Below are 14,795 nucleotides of genomic sequence, written 5' to 3'. Positions count from 1 at the left end.
TGGCCTGATATATGCTGTCCACTATTTCTAGTGGGCACCCTGTATAAGTCCAAACAACCCCTTATGGTGATAGGTTAAAGACAGCCTTTATTGAAAGCTATCCTAGTGGTAGCTATAGAGAGCAGACTTCAGGCTAAGTCTTGAAGGAATGTAAACCAGCTTGTTTTACCAGTCTATAATCTCTTGAATGATCAAATGAAAAGACAACCACACCAGGTATATATTTAAAATATATGAACTTAAGATAAAACACACCCCTCTAGTCTCTTTATGAGGCTGGGGTTCGAAGTACTTAAGTTACAAGTCAGTATTCAACAGTAAAAGCACTAATACACGTTTGGGCCCGAGGGGCGTACCAAACCATATACCAATAAAGTGGTATAAGAACCACGACTGAACTATACACAAGGCCTAGAGCCTGTAGAAGTGCTTGGACCACAAGGAACCACCCAAGGTAGTGACACAGGGGACCCACGGGGGACGCGTGCAGTGTGAGAACACAGCCGCAAATCGCTGTTTACTTCTATGGGGAAAGTCGCGGTTGGATATTAAGAGTTTAAGGACACTTAGAGGATGACTACGAGCGAACCCTTTTGGACTTAGAGGTGTCTAGGGCCAACAACCACAGGAGCACCGGAGTACTCGAGTTACCTCATCCAGGGAAGCCAGGTGCATAGGTGTCAAATGGTGTTGGGTCGCATCGCTGTTTTCAATGGAAGCTGCTAAGGAAGTGCTGCTGCCGTGAAGAGGAGAAGTGTCCGAAGCGATCCAAGGCCGGATCGAGGACGGAAGGAACCTGAAAGCAGAGGGGACAGAGTCTGGGTCACTTACCAGTGACCAGGGGCACGATAGTCCATGCCCACAGATGTCTGGTGCTTCAGGTGAGTTGACGGGTGTCTTCATTCTTCGGCCACGAGGTCCGGGAGGTGTCGATGATGACTAGGAGCTGGATTCAAGCTGTCCCATGAATTCTGTTAAGTGCTGCGGTGTCGGCGACCAGATTGGACCCAACAAGCCTTGGCAACGGCAAGTCACTTGGAATTAGAAAAAGGACGTCGGTGCAGACCAGCAAGGTCTGGGGGACTTACCCAGCGAGGGTAAGTCGGGGCACGCCTGGAGCAACCAGAAAAGCCCAATCAGAAGAGGAGTTGCCTTCGTGGGGACCTATTAGCCAACGGGCTAGCGATCGCGAAGGAGCCTCTAGCGGTCGCACTTGAAACTGGCCCACGGGTCCCTCGTGGAGTGGAGGCCAACAATCTTCGGTGCAGGAGGTGCTCATGGCTGGGGCTACTCGAAGCCTAAAGCACAACTTCAAGGAAGACCAGGAAGATGATGGATCAGCAAAAGATCACGGTGTCCAGAGGTCACGGTTCCACGTCACCCACGATAGCCACGGGCCTCAGCTTTGCTGTGGACTCAGGGTAGCCTCAGGCAAGTCTGGAAATCCACCTCTGGGAATGCAGAGACTTCGGCGTCTGGCAGGAGCTTCAGAATTGCAGACCGGTCAGTTGCTTCTTTGGTTCCTGCCAAGCAGGGGAGTCACTCCTTGACCCCAAGGGAGATTTCTTCAGTCTTCTACTTGAAATAGAACGTCGAAGGTCCAGGATATAGGTTGCAGAGCTTCATCCAGAGTAATCTAAAGTCGCAAGGACTGGGTTCCCATACTTTTTACAAAGTTTGGGGGTTGGACATACTCTAGGGACCCACCTATGGGAGGGTTTGGAAAGAGGGGTGGTTACACCCATTTCCTTTGTACAGTTTCGCGCCAGAGCAGGGGCAGGTAGCCCCTGCAACCGGTTTGAACTGGACTATGCACAGGGACACTAAGGGTGCCCCCAGTGCAGGACTTCAAGGCACTAGAGAGTGCTCCCGCCCAGCCCCAATACACATCTGCCTGTCTGGGGCGGTGGTTACACCTCCCTGGGACAGGAAACCTATTGTCCGGGCCTCCCCTGCCGGAGTTTCGGTCAGCAGCAGGAGGCCAGACCCGTGTCTGTGGCAGAGGCCTCCATTTTGTGATGCCAGGGCTGTTGAAAGTCTTTACCGGGTAGACCAGTGTGAACATGTCTCTCCCTCTAGAAGGGTGGAATGCCTCCCCCGCCGCCAGAACTGGCGGGGGGTAGTATTCCAAAGCGTTTGACACCAAACACAACATGTTTCCGTGCAGCCAGTCCAAAGTTAGCATTTACCGCGAGGTTATAATGCACTTAAGAGTATATGGTCAGGCTGCACCACAAACAGCATCAGAGGAGGTACTCCGAACGCTGCAGAGGGGCTCTGCTCATGCAGGGGCACCCTCTCACATAAAAAGCCAAGCACTCTGCCTTCAGGATGGTTAAGGTCTGCCATAGGAGTGACTTATAGGTTTTATATGTGTGTGCAATGGTAGTGATATAGGTAGCCTATACCACAGTAAGGGGTGCAAGCACCACCTTACCCAGGCTGCAGTAGCAGACCTGTGGTGTGATTTTGGAGTGCTTACCAGGTGTGGCATAATACATGCTTCAGCCCCTGGTATGCCTCTGAGGTACCTATGCCCTAGGTACATAGTATACCATATCGTAGGGGCTTATAAGGCCCTCCAGAATCCAATTAGATATGTACCTAATGTACATGGAAACCATTTTAGAGAGGAAGCAGCTAGGGTGGGGTCCTGTTCAGCAGGTCCCCAGCCAGACTAAGGTTGAAAAACAGTGAAACACCAGCAAAAAGTGGGGGTACCCATGTGAAGCAGATCCTACACTCCTACACACAGCCTGAGTCTGCGCTATCAATACTGACCCCACAGCTGCAGGGCCGAACCCTCTGGGTTTACACAGCCTGAGTCTGCGCCATCAATACTGACCCCACAGCGGCAGGGTCGACCCCTCTGGGTTTAGGCAGACTGAGTCTGCACCATCAATACTGACCCCTCAGCTGCAGGGCCGTCCCCTCTGGGTTTAGGCAGACTGAGTCTGCGCCATCATTACTGACCCCACAGCTGCAGGGCCGACCCCTCGGGGTTTAAATAGCCTGAGTCTGCTCCATCAATACTGACCCCACAGCTGCAGGCCGTCCCCTCTGGGTTTACGCAGCCTGAGTCTGCGCCATCATTACTGACCCCACAGCTGCAGGGCCGACCCCTCTGGGTTTACACAGCCTGACTCTACGCCATCATTCCTGACCCCACAGCTGCAGGGCCGACCCCTCGGGGTTTACACAGCCGGAGTCTGCTCCATCAATTCTGACCCCACAGCCGCAGGGCTGACCCCTCTGGGTTTACACAGCCTTAGTCTGCGCCATCAATACTGACCCCACAGCTGCAGGGCCGTCCCCTATGGGTTTACGCAGCCTGAGTCTGCTCCATCATTACTGACCCCACAGCTGCAGGGCCGACCCCTTTGGGTTTACACAGAGTCTGCGCCATCATTACTGACCCCACAGTTGCAGGGCCGAGCCCTCGGGGTTTACACAGCCTGAGCAATGGGCCCCTAGACCCTATCCCCGCCAGCCTTCAATGCCGGCATGGAAAGGACTTTCATTTCCCACATCCTAATATGGCGGACGGTGCCTTCTAGGCACCGCTGGCCTGGCGGTGGTGATCGTTCCGCCATCGTAATGACCCCCTAAGTGAGAAGGGGTTCACCACAGAACACAAATGCAGAGCCTGTTTCCTCCTGGGTTCATGGTGCAGTCTTTCCTCTGGTCATCTGTTCTTCTTCCAGCCATCTGGGTTATGCTCACCCCCAGCCATCTCCTGCAGTAACACCTCCGGCTCTCTTCTGTCACCAGTAAGGGCCGGCTCCTCATCAGGGCACATCCTCAGAGCACAGGGAGTGCCCCTCGCCTGGCTGCGGAGTGGCTGTCAGAGACACCAGTTGTGGATCACAGAAGCTTCTCCAATGCCCTTCAGTCCTGGAACAGTGGCCTAGGGTCTCACACCTGCTCTCAGTCCTGGAACACTGGCCAGGGGTTTCATGCCCACTCTTACTCCTGGAACACTGACCGGGGGTCTCATGCCCACTCTCAGACCTGGAACACTGGCCGGGGGGTCTCATGTCCACTCTTAGTCCTGAAACACTGGCTTGGGGTCTCATGCCCGCTCTCAGCCATTTAACACTGGCCCAGGGTCTCATGCCGATAGTCTTGGAACACTGGCCAGGGGTTTCATGGCCACTCTCACTCCTGGAATACTGGCCTGGGGTCTCAAGCCCGCTCTTAGTCCTGGAACACCGGTCTGGGGCCTGATGCCTGCTCTGACTCCTGGAACACTGGCCTTGGGTCTCAGTCCTGGAACACTGGCCTGAGGTCTCCTGCCCACTCTTAGTCCAGGAACACTAGTCTGGGGGTCTCATGCCCACTCTTAGTCCTGAAACACTATCCTGGTGTCTTTGCCCACTCTCAGCCCTGGGCCAGTAGCCTGGGGTCCCATGCCCACTCTGTCCTGGAACACTGGCCTGGGATTTCATGCCAACTCTCAGTCCTGGAACACAGGCCTGGGGTCTCATGCCCACTCTCAGTCCTGGAACACTGGCCTGGGGTCTCATGCCCGCCTTTAGTCCTGGAACACTGGCCTGGGCTCTCATGCCAGTCTCAGTCCTAGAACACTGGCTTGGGGTCTCTTGCCAGTCTCAGTCCTGCAACACTGGCCTGAGGTCTCCTGCCCTCTCTTAGTCCTGGAACACCAGTCTGGGGGTCTCATGCCCACTCTAAGTCCTGGTTTACTGGCCTGGTGTCTCATGCCCACACTCACTCCTGGACCACTGTCCTCCGGTCTCATGCCCACTCTCAGTCCTGGAACACTGGCATGGAGTCTCATGCCCACTCTCACTTCTGGAACACTGGCCTGAGGTCTCATGCCCACTCTCAGTCCTGGAACACTGTCCTGAGGTCTCACGCCTGCTCTTAGTCCTGGAACACCGGCCTGGGGTCTCATGCCCACACTCACTCCTGGACCACTGGCCTCTGGTCTCATGCCCACTCTTAGTCCTGGAACACTGGCCTGGCATCTCATGCCCGCTCTCACTCCTGGAACACTGGCCTGGGGTCTCATGCCCACTCTTAGTCCTGGATCACCGGGCAGGGGTCTCATGCCTGCTCTTAGTCATGGAACACTGGCCTGGGGTCTCATGTCCGCTCTCAGTTCTGGAACACCAGTCTGGGGGTCTGATGCCCACTCTTAGTCCTGGAACACTGTCCTAGTGTCTCATGCCCACTCTCAGTCCTGGGCCACTGGCCTGGGGTCTCATGCCCACTGTCAGTCCTCAAACACTGGCCTGGGGCCTCATGCCCACTGTTTGTGCTGTAACCCTGGCCGGGGGTCTCACGCCAGCTCTTATGCCTGGACCACTTACCTGGGGTCTCATGCCCGCTCTCAGTCCTGGAACACTGGCTTTGGGTTTCATGCCCACTGTTTGTGCTGTAACACTGGCCTTGGGTCTCATGCCCGCTGTTAGTCTTGGAGCACTGACCTGGGGTCTCATGCCCACTCTGTTTTGGAACACTGGCCTGGGATCTCATGCCAACTCAGTCCTGGAACACTGGCCTAAGGTCTTATGCCCGCTTTTAGTCCTGGAAACCTGGCCGGGCTCTCATGCCTGTCTCAGTCCTGTAACACTGGCCTGGGGTCTCATGTCCACTCTCGGTCCTGGTACACTGGCCTGGGGTCTCATGCCCGCTGTCGGTCCTGGAAACCTGGCCTGGGTTCTAATGCCAGTCTCAGTCATGCAACACTGGTGTGAGGTCTCCTTCCCACTCCAAGGCCCAGAACACCAGTCTGGGAGTCTGATGCCCGCTCTTAGCCCTGGAACACTGACCTGGTGTCTCATGCCCACTGTCAGTCCTGGACCACTGGCCTGAGGTCTCATGCCTGCTCTCAGTCCTGGAGCACTCTCCTGGGGTCTCATGCCCGCTCTTAGTCCTGGAACACTGGCCTGGGTTCTCATGCCCACTTTCAGTCATTGAACACTGGCCCGGGGTCTCATGCCCTCTGTCAATCCTAGAACACTGGACTGGGGTCTCATGCCTGCTGTTAGTCCTGGATTACTGGCCTGGGGTCTCCTGCCCGCTGTCAGTCCTAGAACACTGGCCTGGGGTCTCATGCCCGCTGTCAGTCCTAGAACACTGGACTGGGGTCTCATGCCCGCTGTTAGTCCTGGAGCACTGGGACCGACGCACGGAAGCGGAGTGCCCCCTATCACTTTCTGGTTTCTACATCCTCCGATTAGGCATTTCTCTATCCCTGAAACTTGCAAATTATGTAGGGATGAACCCCTGCGTTCACCCTTTGAATCTGTCCACGGGAGAATTTTCCCTCTTTCAGCGTCGTCTGTCCAGCATCCTATGCCCAGAATTCCCTAGGAGTTTACTGCATTCTGAACTTCTCTGAACATTGTTTCTCTGAGCCGAATGCGGCCCCGATATACGTCCTATCTGAAAGTCTAAACGGACGCTACATCCCTAGCTAAGGTGCAATTGTGTGTCCCACACGACCTATACATCTATTGCTCTGACGAAGGTGTAGCTCCCCTGGGCCAAACACCGAAACGCGCGTTGGCGTGATTTTCTCGTGTATATTTGGAAACCCTGTCTCCATCGTTGATTGGCAGGAAACACAAGACTTTTTTGATCTGTTATATCCATTGGATTTTGATTCTGATCCTTTTATGAACTATTATATATGATTATGTCGAGTAAATGATAAGTAAATGAGTATGTTGTGTGAATGAATGTTGGTATGATTGACTCTTTGTACTGTCCAGTGTGGGACCTGTATATATATTTTTTGTACTGTGTATTTATTTTATCATCTTGAGAAAGTTTATATGAATTGATTAAGTATTCTAAATCATTACATTAAAATAAATTGCTATTTTGTAATTTATTGTTTGTTTGTAATTTTGCCTTGATTTTGTCCCATTGTCAGCTCTGGTGTGTGTTGTCTATATTGTTCCGACCCTTTTTGGGCTCATATATATCTTAAACTTGTAGTCAGGTGGCTTTTTTCAGTAGTATTTAGTCCTGGAGCACTGGCCTGGGGTCTCATGCCCACTGTTAGTCCTGGCGCACTGGCCTGGGGTCTCATGTCCACTGTTGTTCCTGGACGACTGGCCTGGGGTCTCATGCCTGCTGTTAGTCCTGGAGCACTCGACTGGGGTCTCATGCTCGCCGTTAGTCCTGGAACACTGGCCGGGGGGTCTCATGGCACTCTGACTCCTGGAGCACTATCGAGGGGGCCAGCATGCAACACTCCCTGTGCAGGTCACCGTTGAAATGGCATGTTGTGTCCTATTAACACGTTGTTGCCACTCTGTCATTCCACTACTGTTCAGTGAGCTATCTGTAGTCATGCTCGATTCAAGAGAGAGCTCATATTGTGCCCTCTGGGCCACAGAGCCCCACCTTAGATCAGACTCCTTGAGACAATGTGCCATTAGTAAACTTGTCTTGCTGTTGTGTTTGGAGGCAGAGTGGAGTCAAAAGTGTCGTAGAAGCACTCTTTAGGTAACAAAGGGCACGGATGCAAACTCTCTTGGTCTTACAGGGTATGTTCTCATCGCAACAGATGGCGAGCACTTGTACGTGGGTTTAAGGCTTTTTGTGAATGTAAATATCTCTCTCTTCTGAAGGATAGAAGGTGGCCATCTCACATGTTCATGCTCTGCAGGTCTCTCCTCTTCTCTTAGGTCTGGGGCTGTATTTGAATGTCTGCCTATCTCTGTTTCTCTTTCTCCTGCAGGATGGTAGGGGCCCATGTCACTGGTTCATGCTCTGCAGATCTCTCCTCTGTTCTCAGATTTTATGTTCTCCTGAGTGTCTGCCTATCTCTGTTTCTCTCTCTCCTGCAGGATGGTAGGGAACCATGCCATGGGTCCATGCTCTGCAGATCTCACCTCTATTGTCAGGTTTGAGGCTCTCCTGAATGTCTGCCTATCTCTGTTTCTCTCTCTCCTGCAGGATGATAGGGGACCATGTCACAGGTCCATGGTCTGAACATCTCTCCTCTGTTCTCAGTTTTGATGTTCTCCTGAATGTCTGCCTCTCTTTGTTTCTCTCTCCTGCTGGATTGCGGGGGAACATGTCACAGATTCATGCTCTGCAGGCCTCTTTTCTGTTCTTAGGTTTGGGGCTGTCTTGAATGTCTGCCTATCTCTGTTTCTCTCTCCTGCAGGATTGTAGGAGAATATGTCATGGGTCCATTCTCTGCAGATCTCACCTCTGTTGTCAGGTTCGAGGCTCTCCTGAATGTCTGCCTATCTCTGTTTCTCTGTCTCCTGCAGGATGGTAGGAGACCATGTCACAGGTCCATGCTCTGCAGGTCTCTCCTCTGTTCTCAGGGTTGAGGCTGTTTTTGAATGTCTTCCTATCTCTTTCTCGCTCCCCTGCAGGATGGAGAGGAACCATGTCACAGACTTATGCTCTGCAGATCTTACCTCGGTTCTCACCACAAGCCACCACTTCACCAACCTGCAGCTAGGGTACAATGTACTGGGAGACGCCAGAGTCAGGCAGTTGTTGGAAGCTTTCAGACGTCCGGGCTGCAAACTACAGAAGCTAGGGTGAGTACTTGACTCGTTCAATGATGGTGGAAACGCCTCTTAAAAGCGTGTATTACAGGAGTCATGCCACAGCTTAATGCTTTCACCTGAACCTCTGGCTGAAAGAGGCCTTCTAGGATCTCCGGTGGCTGCACCGAGTGCTGTGGGAGGGCCAGTGTGCACCTTGAGGTATATTACGTTGCAAAATGTTATCTTAAAGGGAATTGAAACACCATGGCATACACAGGAACCCTAAGGGAGCCAGGGAGAACTCATGGACCGGGTACGTGAAGAGCACTGGCCATCCGCGTTAGTTGCAGCCATAATCAATTTTTTCCTTCCCATTCCAGTGCTCCATCACTTCTCCTCTCTTCTCCTGCCTGCAGCCTTCCACACAACACTGGGAAAGCCCTTTTAATCTTTGTGATTTCAGACTGTTCATGTCTGAGGGGGCCCTTATCCTGCCTGAACCTCCAACTCTTGGTTGAAGGAGCCTCCTCTTCGCCCTCAGCCCCCTGCCCCACATCACTTCCTGAAGGTCACAAAAGCCAAGAAAGGTCACGGCCACAGACAGCTGTCAGTCCTACTGCTTTTGTTTACAGTATTCTTAGAGTGGGCTTTGGGTCGGCCTCTTACCTTGCTCTTGATTGGATGGTTTTATTGTATATCTTAGTTGCCTGCTCTTGATTTGACGGGTTTGCAGTCTATTCTTGTATTTGTTTCACCCAGGGAAATCTCTCTCTTGCAGTGTTCTGATTGGATGAGTTTCATCTGTTTACTGCCTACTTGAGAGAATAGAATTCTTTAGGGTTTTCCTGCCTCATGTTTTCCAGGAGAAATCCTAATACAAATACGTGTATAAATAAAGACTTATTGAGGGCATTTTGGTCAAATGTCAATCACATTTGTATTCTGCCTTCACAATCCACAACAAAAGACAATAAATGAGCCCACTACATTCATCTGCTTCAATTATATTGAATGATGACATTCCACAGCTATACAACCTGCTAAAAGGGTGACTGCCAACACTGAATGATTGAAGGCACTCGCACTTACCAGTGGCCGACAGCACCACATATATGCTACAGCCATCAAAATCTCCTGTAACTTTCAATACATTTATTAAAAGCTACAGCAACAACTTTATATTGAAAAGCAGCTGCTGCATATTTATTTAACTTATGGAAAAACCCCACAAATTATTAGAGAAGTAAAAGTGTATTTGCAAATGTAAAGTTTGAAGCAAGACTTCCTCAGCATTGTCAAGGACTTTTCAAGCGCTTGCATCTGACTCAAGAGGGACATCTAGTAACAACATGAACAGTATATATGGCTCGATTTAGCTTTCACTGGTTTACATGAGAGATGGTTTGATAAATCTGTCGAGGGATATTGGAAAACTAGTTTAATATTGGACCTGGTGCGAGTTTACTTCGAAACATCTTGGGAGTACAGTATTACTCCTGAGACACCGCTATGTGTTTTGAGGAAGGGCTGTGAATATAGAGTGTAAATCTAATTCTAGTCATGATGAAACCGCACAGTCTGTATGTAGTGAACATTAGTTAACATCATAGTGCCTAACCTAACAATAACGTCACTTTAACCTTTGGTTTCTTTTAAAATGTAAATGAATATATGTATATGCTTACCAAAATGTTACTATTTGCAAATTAGGGAGCTGTTATGTGACTAAGATGATTGGTAGGCTGAGTACCCAGGTTTGAGAAGGGGATGCTGTATTTATGCAGACGTCTCTCTAACTATTTTTAGCCTCTTTGAAAATACATTATGCCTCAAACGATTAAAAACCCACACTTCCCCTCACATTTCAAACGTCTTGTTTTATGCCTGCATTAGCATCTTAATGCTCCTTTTTTCAGCCTGCTTCTCAGGAGGGATATAAATTCACCATCTTCTGTTCCAACAAATGGAGTTCAGGAGGGCCTAACGTTTGTCTTGAATACAAAATGTTAGCAGTTTTGTTCTTCATTAAAACTGTGGTGAAGCCGTAATTGCTCACCAGGGAGTTAACTGAGAGACTGCTGCTGGTGTTGAAAATGCATTTTTCTGTCTGCATATTAGGATGCTTTACTGACGCGCATGGAGAAGATATTATAAAAGTCCTGGAAAATGTGTCCTCATTTTAGCTTTCTAGAGTACTAACCATAATTTCTATGACAAACGAACTCCCTCATTTCATATATTTTTAATGGAAATGCTATCAGTATTACAGCTTTGATTTCATCAAGATGGTTTTAGATGTGCCACACTTTGTCATGAGTAAGACTGTTAGCACTCTAGTCGTTCTGCAGAACACCGTGAGGCTGCAGTAAAACACTGAGTTTCAGCTCACAAATGCTCTTGCTGTTGGAAGCCCATTTACTCAGTATGTTAGACTTTATTCTCACATGGCTGAAAAAAATAGTGTGAATTTACAGAAAATGCACTCATATTTTCGTTATGAACCATCAACCATAACCGCCATGAGAAATTCATGAGAGAAAACTATTTTCTCTCAAACACAGTTCATCCAATCCCAGGACAGCATCAGCATTTTATAGAGGGTAAAATCAACTGAGCACTCACCAGAATTCTTAAAATTAGTAAATGATTTATATTGTGACTAAGATCTGTTATCATCCTTCACATGGGTTCCTTTTTGAGTCCCTCAAAAAGAGATTTTTACTGCAATCTATTTTAATGGGGACTGTGTCTCCAAGTACTGTAGGAACTGCCACAACATGATGTCCATCATGTGGCCAGCCAGTCAAGGAGGGGGGATCCTCTTGCCCCCCACATTCTCCTGGGATCAGGGTATGCTCACCTTGCCCCCCCCTTATATATATATATATTTTTTTTTTTAAACCTTTATTTACACATCAAATATTCACAGTCATGGGCCTACAACCGCCTGGGCCGGCCGCTAACGTAGAAAAAAGGGAGGAAGAACAATAATGCAGCAATCATGAAAGCAGGAGCGAACCGCACGCGTAACGGCTGCAGCCGCCCACAACTGAACCCAACGCTACAGAAAGGTTTCTTATTAACTGTTTTACAAATAAAAACAACAAAAAGAAACTTAGACCAGGCAGAAGAACTCCATTAGCAGGGACTTGCTCTCTCATGAGCGGGGGACAACAGCGACAATGCAGCCCATTACACAGTTACTCGCGTTAAGAAGGGCAGGGGGGGGGGCAGGGAAAAGATCGGTCATCAATCCTGTAAAACGAAAGGGGAAAAAGACCAGGAACATTAAAGTCAAGGGGACATCGTCACGTCTGATGTGACCACCAAGGGGGGGTGCATATATCCCCACGGTAGGAATTCCAGGGACCCCACATCTTACTCCATTTCTTAGGTTCACCTCTGGCCACGTAAACCGTCTTCTCTCTGAACATGCACCAATCCATATTCTCTTTCCACTTCGTAACTGTGGGAGGCCTACCGGATCCCCAGAGCTGTGCAATGTCTCTTTTGGCGATCATGTTGCCCAAAGTCACCCAGCGTTCTTGTGCCACATCGCAGTCAGTCGGTTCCCACACATTCAACACACATCGCCGAGCCTCAGGGAGCAGAGCCACACCCGTAACCTCCTCCATCACTGCATGCACACCAGTCCAGAAACGTAGCACCTTCGGACACTCCCACAGAATATGAAGAAAAGTACCAAGCAAGCCACAACCACGCCGACATAAACCATCAGTTGCGTAACTCATGTGAAGCAAGCGGGGACCGGTGACATAGACCCTATGTAATATCTTTAACTGCACAAATCGAAGGCGAGCCGGTATGGCTACCTCCCTTGGTGAGGCTATGGCCGCGACCCAGTCCTCATCATCCAATTCTAGGCCATCGGCGACCCAGACCTCTCGCAAATGTGTGAGGAGGTCCGCTCGAGTATTGATCAGTTTCTTGTAGATCAGGGAAATAGTACTATCCGGCAGGTAACCATCAAGTAAACGATCTTCCAACGGGGAGGCTTCAGGGATATCTGCAGGATTCGGGAAAGCAGAAAGTAGCGCATGGCGCATCTGCGCATAGCGAAACAACTCCCTATCGCTCAGCTTATATTCCGTCTGAAGAGCTTCAACCGTTTTAAAAGCGCCCTTTGTCCAAAGATCCCCCACACGACTAATTCCAATCAAATCCCACTTCTCAAAGCCCTTAGTACGCCATAAACCACCCAACGCATCAGACGCATACAGTGGAGTCGCATGAGACAGACGGCCCGTCCATCCCGTAGCAGCGGTGGCGCAATGCCAGGCACGTACTGCATTTTTCGTAGGACCTGTCAATTTAGTGCCTCCCTTCGTAGAATAAAGCGCCCTATTGAAATCTCTGCCCGGCAACAGTAGCTTATCCATCTCGTACGCGGGGTTCACCGCCGGGCCAAATGTCCCATGGTTCACCGCCACCAACTGGGACGCCCAGTAATACCTTCTAATATCAGGAAGAGCTATGCCACCGTCATACCACGGAAGGGTCAATTTAGCGAGAGCAATTCGCGGTCTCCCATCCCAAACTAGTTGCCTCTGTAGGCTCTCTACCTCACTAAAATATCGGGCGGGCACCACGTCCAGCGTATTCTGCAATGCATACAAAAAGCGTGGAAGAGACATCATTTTGAATAAGGCTGCCCGGCCAAGCGGCGATAGCGGGAGCTTCCGCCAACGAGCAACATCGGCCCTCAGCCGCTGGAGCGGGGGCAGCAGATTCAGAGCATAACGGACCACCGGATCTCGGGACACGTGGATACCTAGGTATTTAAATCCAGAATGTGAAATCTGAATCGGACAGCCACGAGGGAGAAAAGGGGGGTCGCCCAAACCAGCACATAAACCCAGGATTTCACCCAATTAATGACAAGCCCTGAATTGCGACCGAAGGAGTTCAATACATCAAATAACACTATCAACGATTTCCGCGGGGAGGTGAGATAGAGCAAAATATCATCTGCGTAGAGTGACACGCGATCCTCAAACGTCGGTGTCCACCGAATACCCGTCATGGAGGGTTCCCACCGGAGCCACGCTGCCAGGGGCTCCAACGCGAGAGCAAAAAGAAGCAGGGACAGGGGGCAACCCTGCCGCGTGCCACTCCCAAGCAAAAAGGGGGTAGAAACTCTACCATTCACCACCACCTGCGCCAGCGGTTCCACGTATAACAACTTCACCCATCCAATGAATCCAGGTCCAAAACCAAACTTAGCCAGCGCCGCCCAGAGATACGACCACTCCAAATATTTTTTAATTCATTTTCAGAACGCAGGGACCATGTCTTGAGTGCTGTAACGGCTGCCACAATATATTGTTCATATTGTGGCCAACCAATTGCACTGAGTAGTTCCTTTTAACTTGGCCAATCAGGTGTTCCTGAACTATTGGTATCCAGATATGCTCTAACTTTTTAACCTCTTCATCCCCAATTCGGACTGCTCTATAAACGCAAATTTCTCAAAAACGACTGAACAGATTTACATCAAATTTCAAACAGCATGCTGTCTAAGTAAAGTTCTAACTTTTTACCAAATTTGGTGTAATTCTGTACAGTCGTTTTTTCTGTACCAGAAAGCAAAGTTTCCTATTGGAATTAGCCCACATTTTCGTCGTGTGCGGGCGATTTAAATAGTGGGCGGGATTGGGACGGCCCCCGGCCGTCCTCCGCACACGGCCACCGTGACGCATGACGGCCGGGGATTAAGATAAGAAAGTGCACTTTTGAGACTCCCCCTTTTTCTTTACTTTTGCTTGACGGAAAAATGTGAAACTTTTTATAAAGCAACCGAGGTGAATGAACAGTTTCTTTTTGTTGTAAAGTTCTGTGCAGATTCGATGTCCGGACCGGAGGCAAGGATCATGCATTTCTTTTTTCACTCTGTATTATACAGCAAGTTCAAGGATCAAGTAAAAAAACTGCGAACACTACATATCCAATGAACCAAAGGGAGAAAGTGTCCATGACAACCATTAACCAATCATTATACAGTCTGCATGTCCATATAAATCCATGCTCCACGAAGTCCTTCCTCTTTCTTCACTGTTGCGTCAGTTAAGTACCTCACTTTCCTTAACGACCCTTGGGCTGAGTAACAGTTTTGGGGGATATAGAGTGCTGTATTGGTACTTGTTACAGCGTGTCTGCAGAATTTAGTTCTTCCAGCTGGTAGAGATTTGGTTGTTCTAGCACAGTAGGCTTCGACCTGTTAGGGTCCCATATGTGGCGCTGTTTTGGGCCCTTTGAGCAGTGCATTTATGTTAAATGGTAGCGGCAGTC

The 14,795-nt window shown here is 49.8% G+C and overlaps 1 protein-coding gene across 2 annotated transcripts in view; it reads left to right on the top strand.

Moving 5' to 3' along the window:
• Positions 1-14,795, top strand: part of LOC146822508 (uncharacterized) — a 698,810-nt gene that overhangs the window by 65,084 nt on the left and 618,931 nt on the right. For both annotated transcript variants that reach the window (XM_085613620.1, XM_085613621.1), the window contains exon 2: positions 8,367-8,537. In XM_085613620.1, coding sequence (XP_085469746.1) covers positions 8,367-8,537 — 171 coding nt within the window. The remainder of the gene's footprint in view (positions 1-8,366; positions 8,538-14,795) is intronic.

This window comes from Triturus cristatus, chromosome 6 (assembly GCF_964204655.1).
Source record: "Triturus cristatus chromosome 6, aTriCri1.1, whole genome shotgun sequence".
Taxonomy (NCBI): Eukaryota; Metazoa; Chordata; class Amphibia; order Caudata; family Salamandridae; genus Triturus; species Triturus cristatus.
The sequence above is the reverse complement of the archived record's forward strand: the minus strand, read 5'-3'. Positions and strand labels throughout refer to the sequence as shown.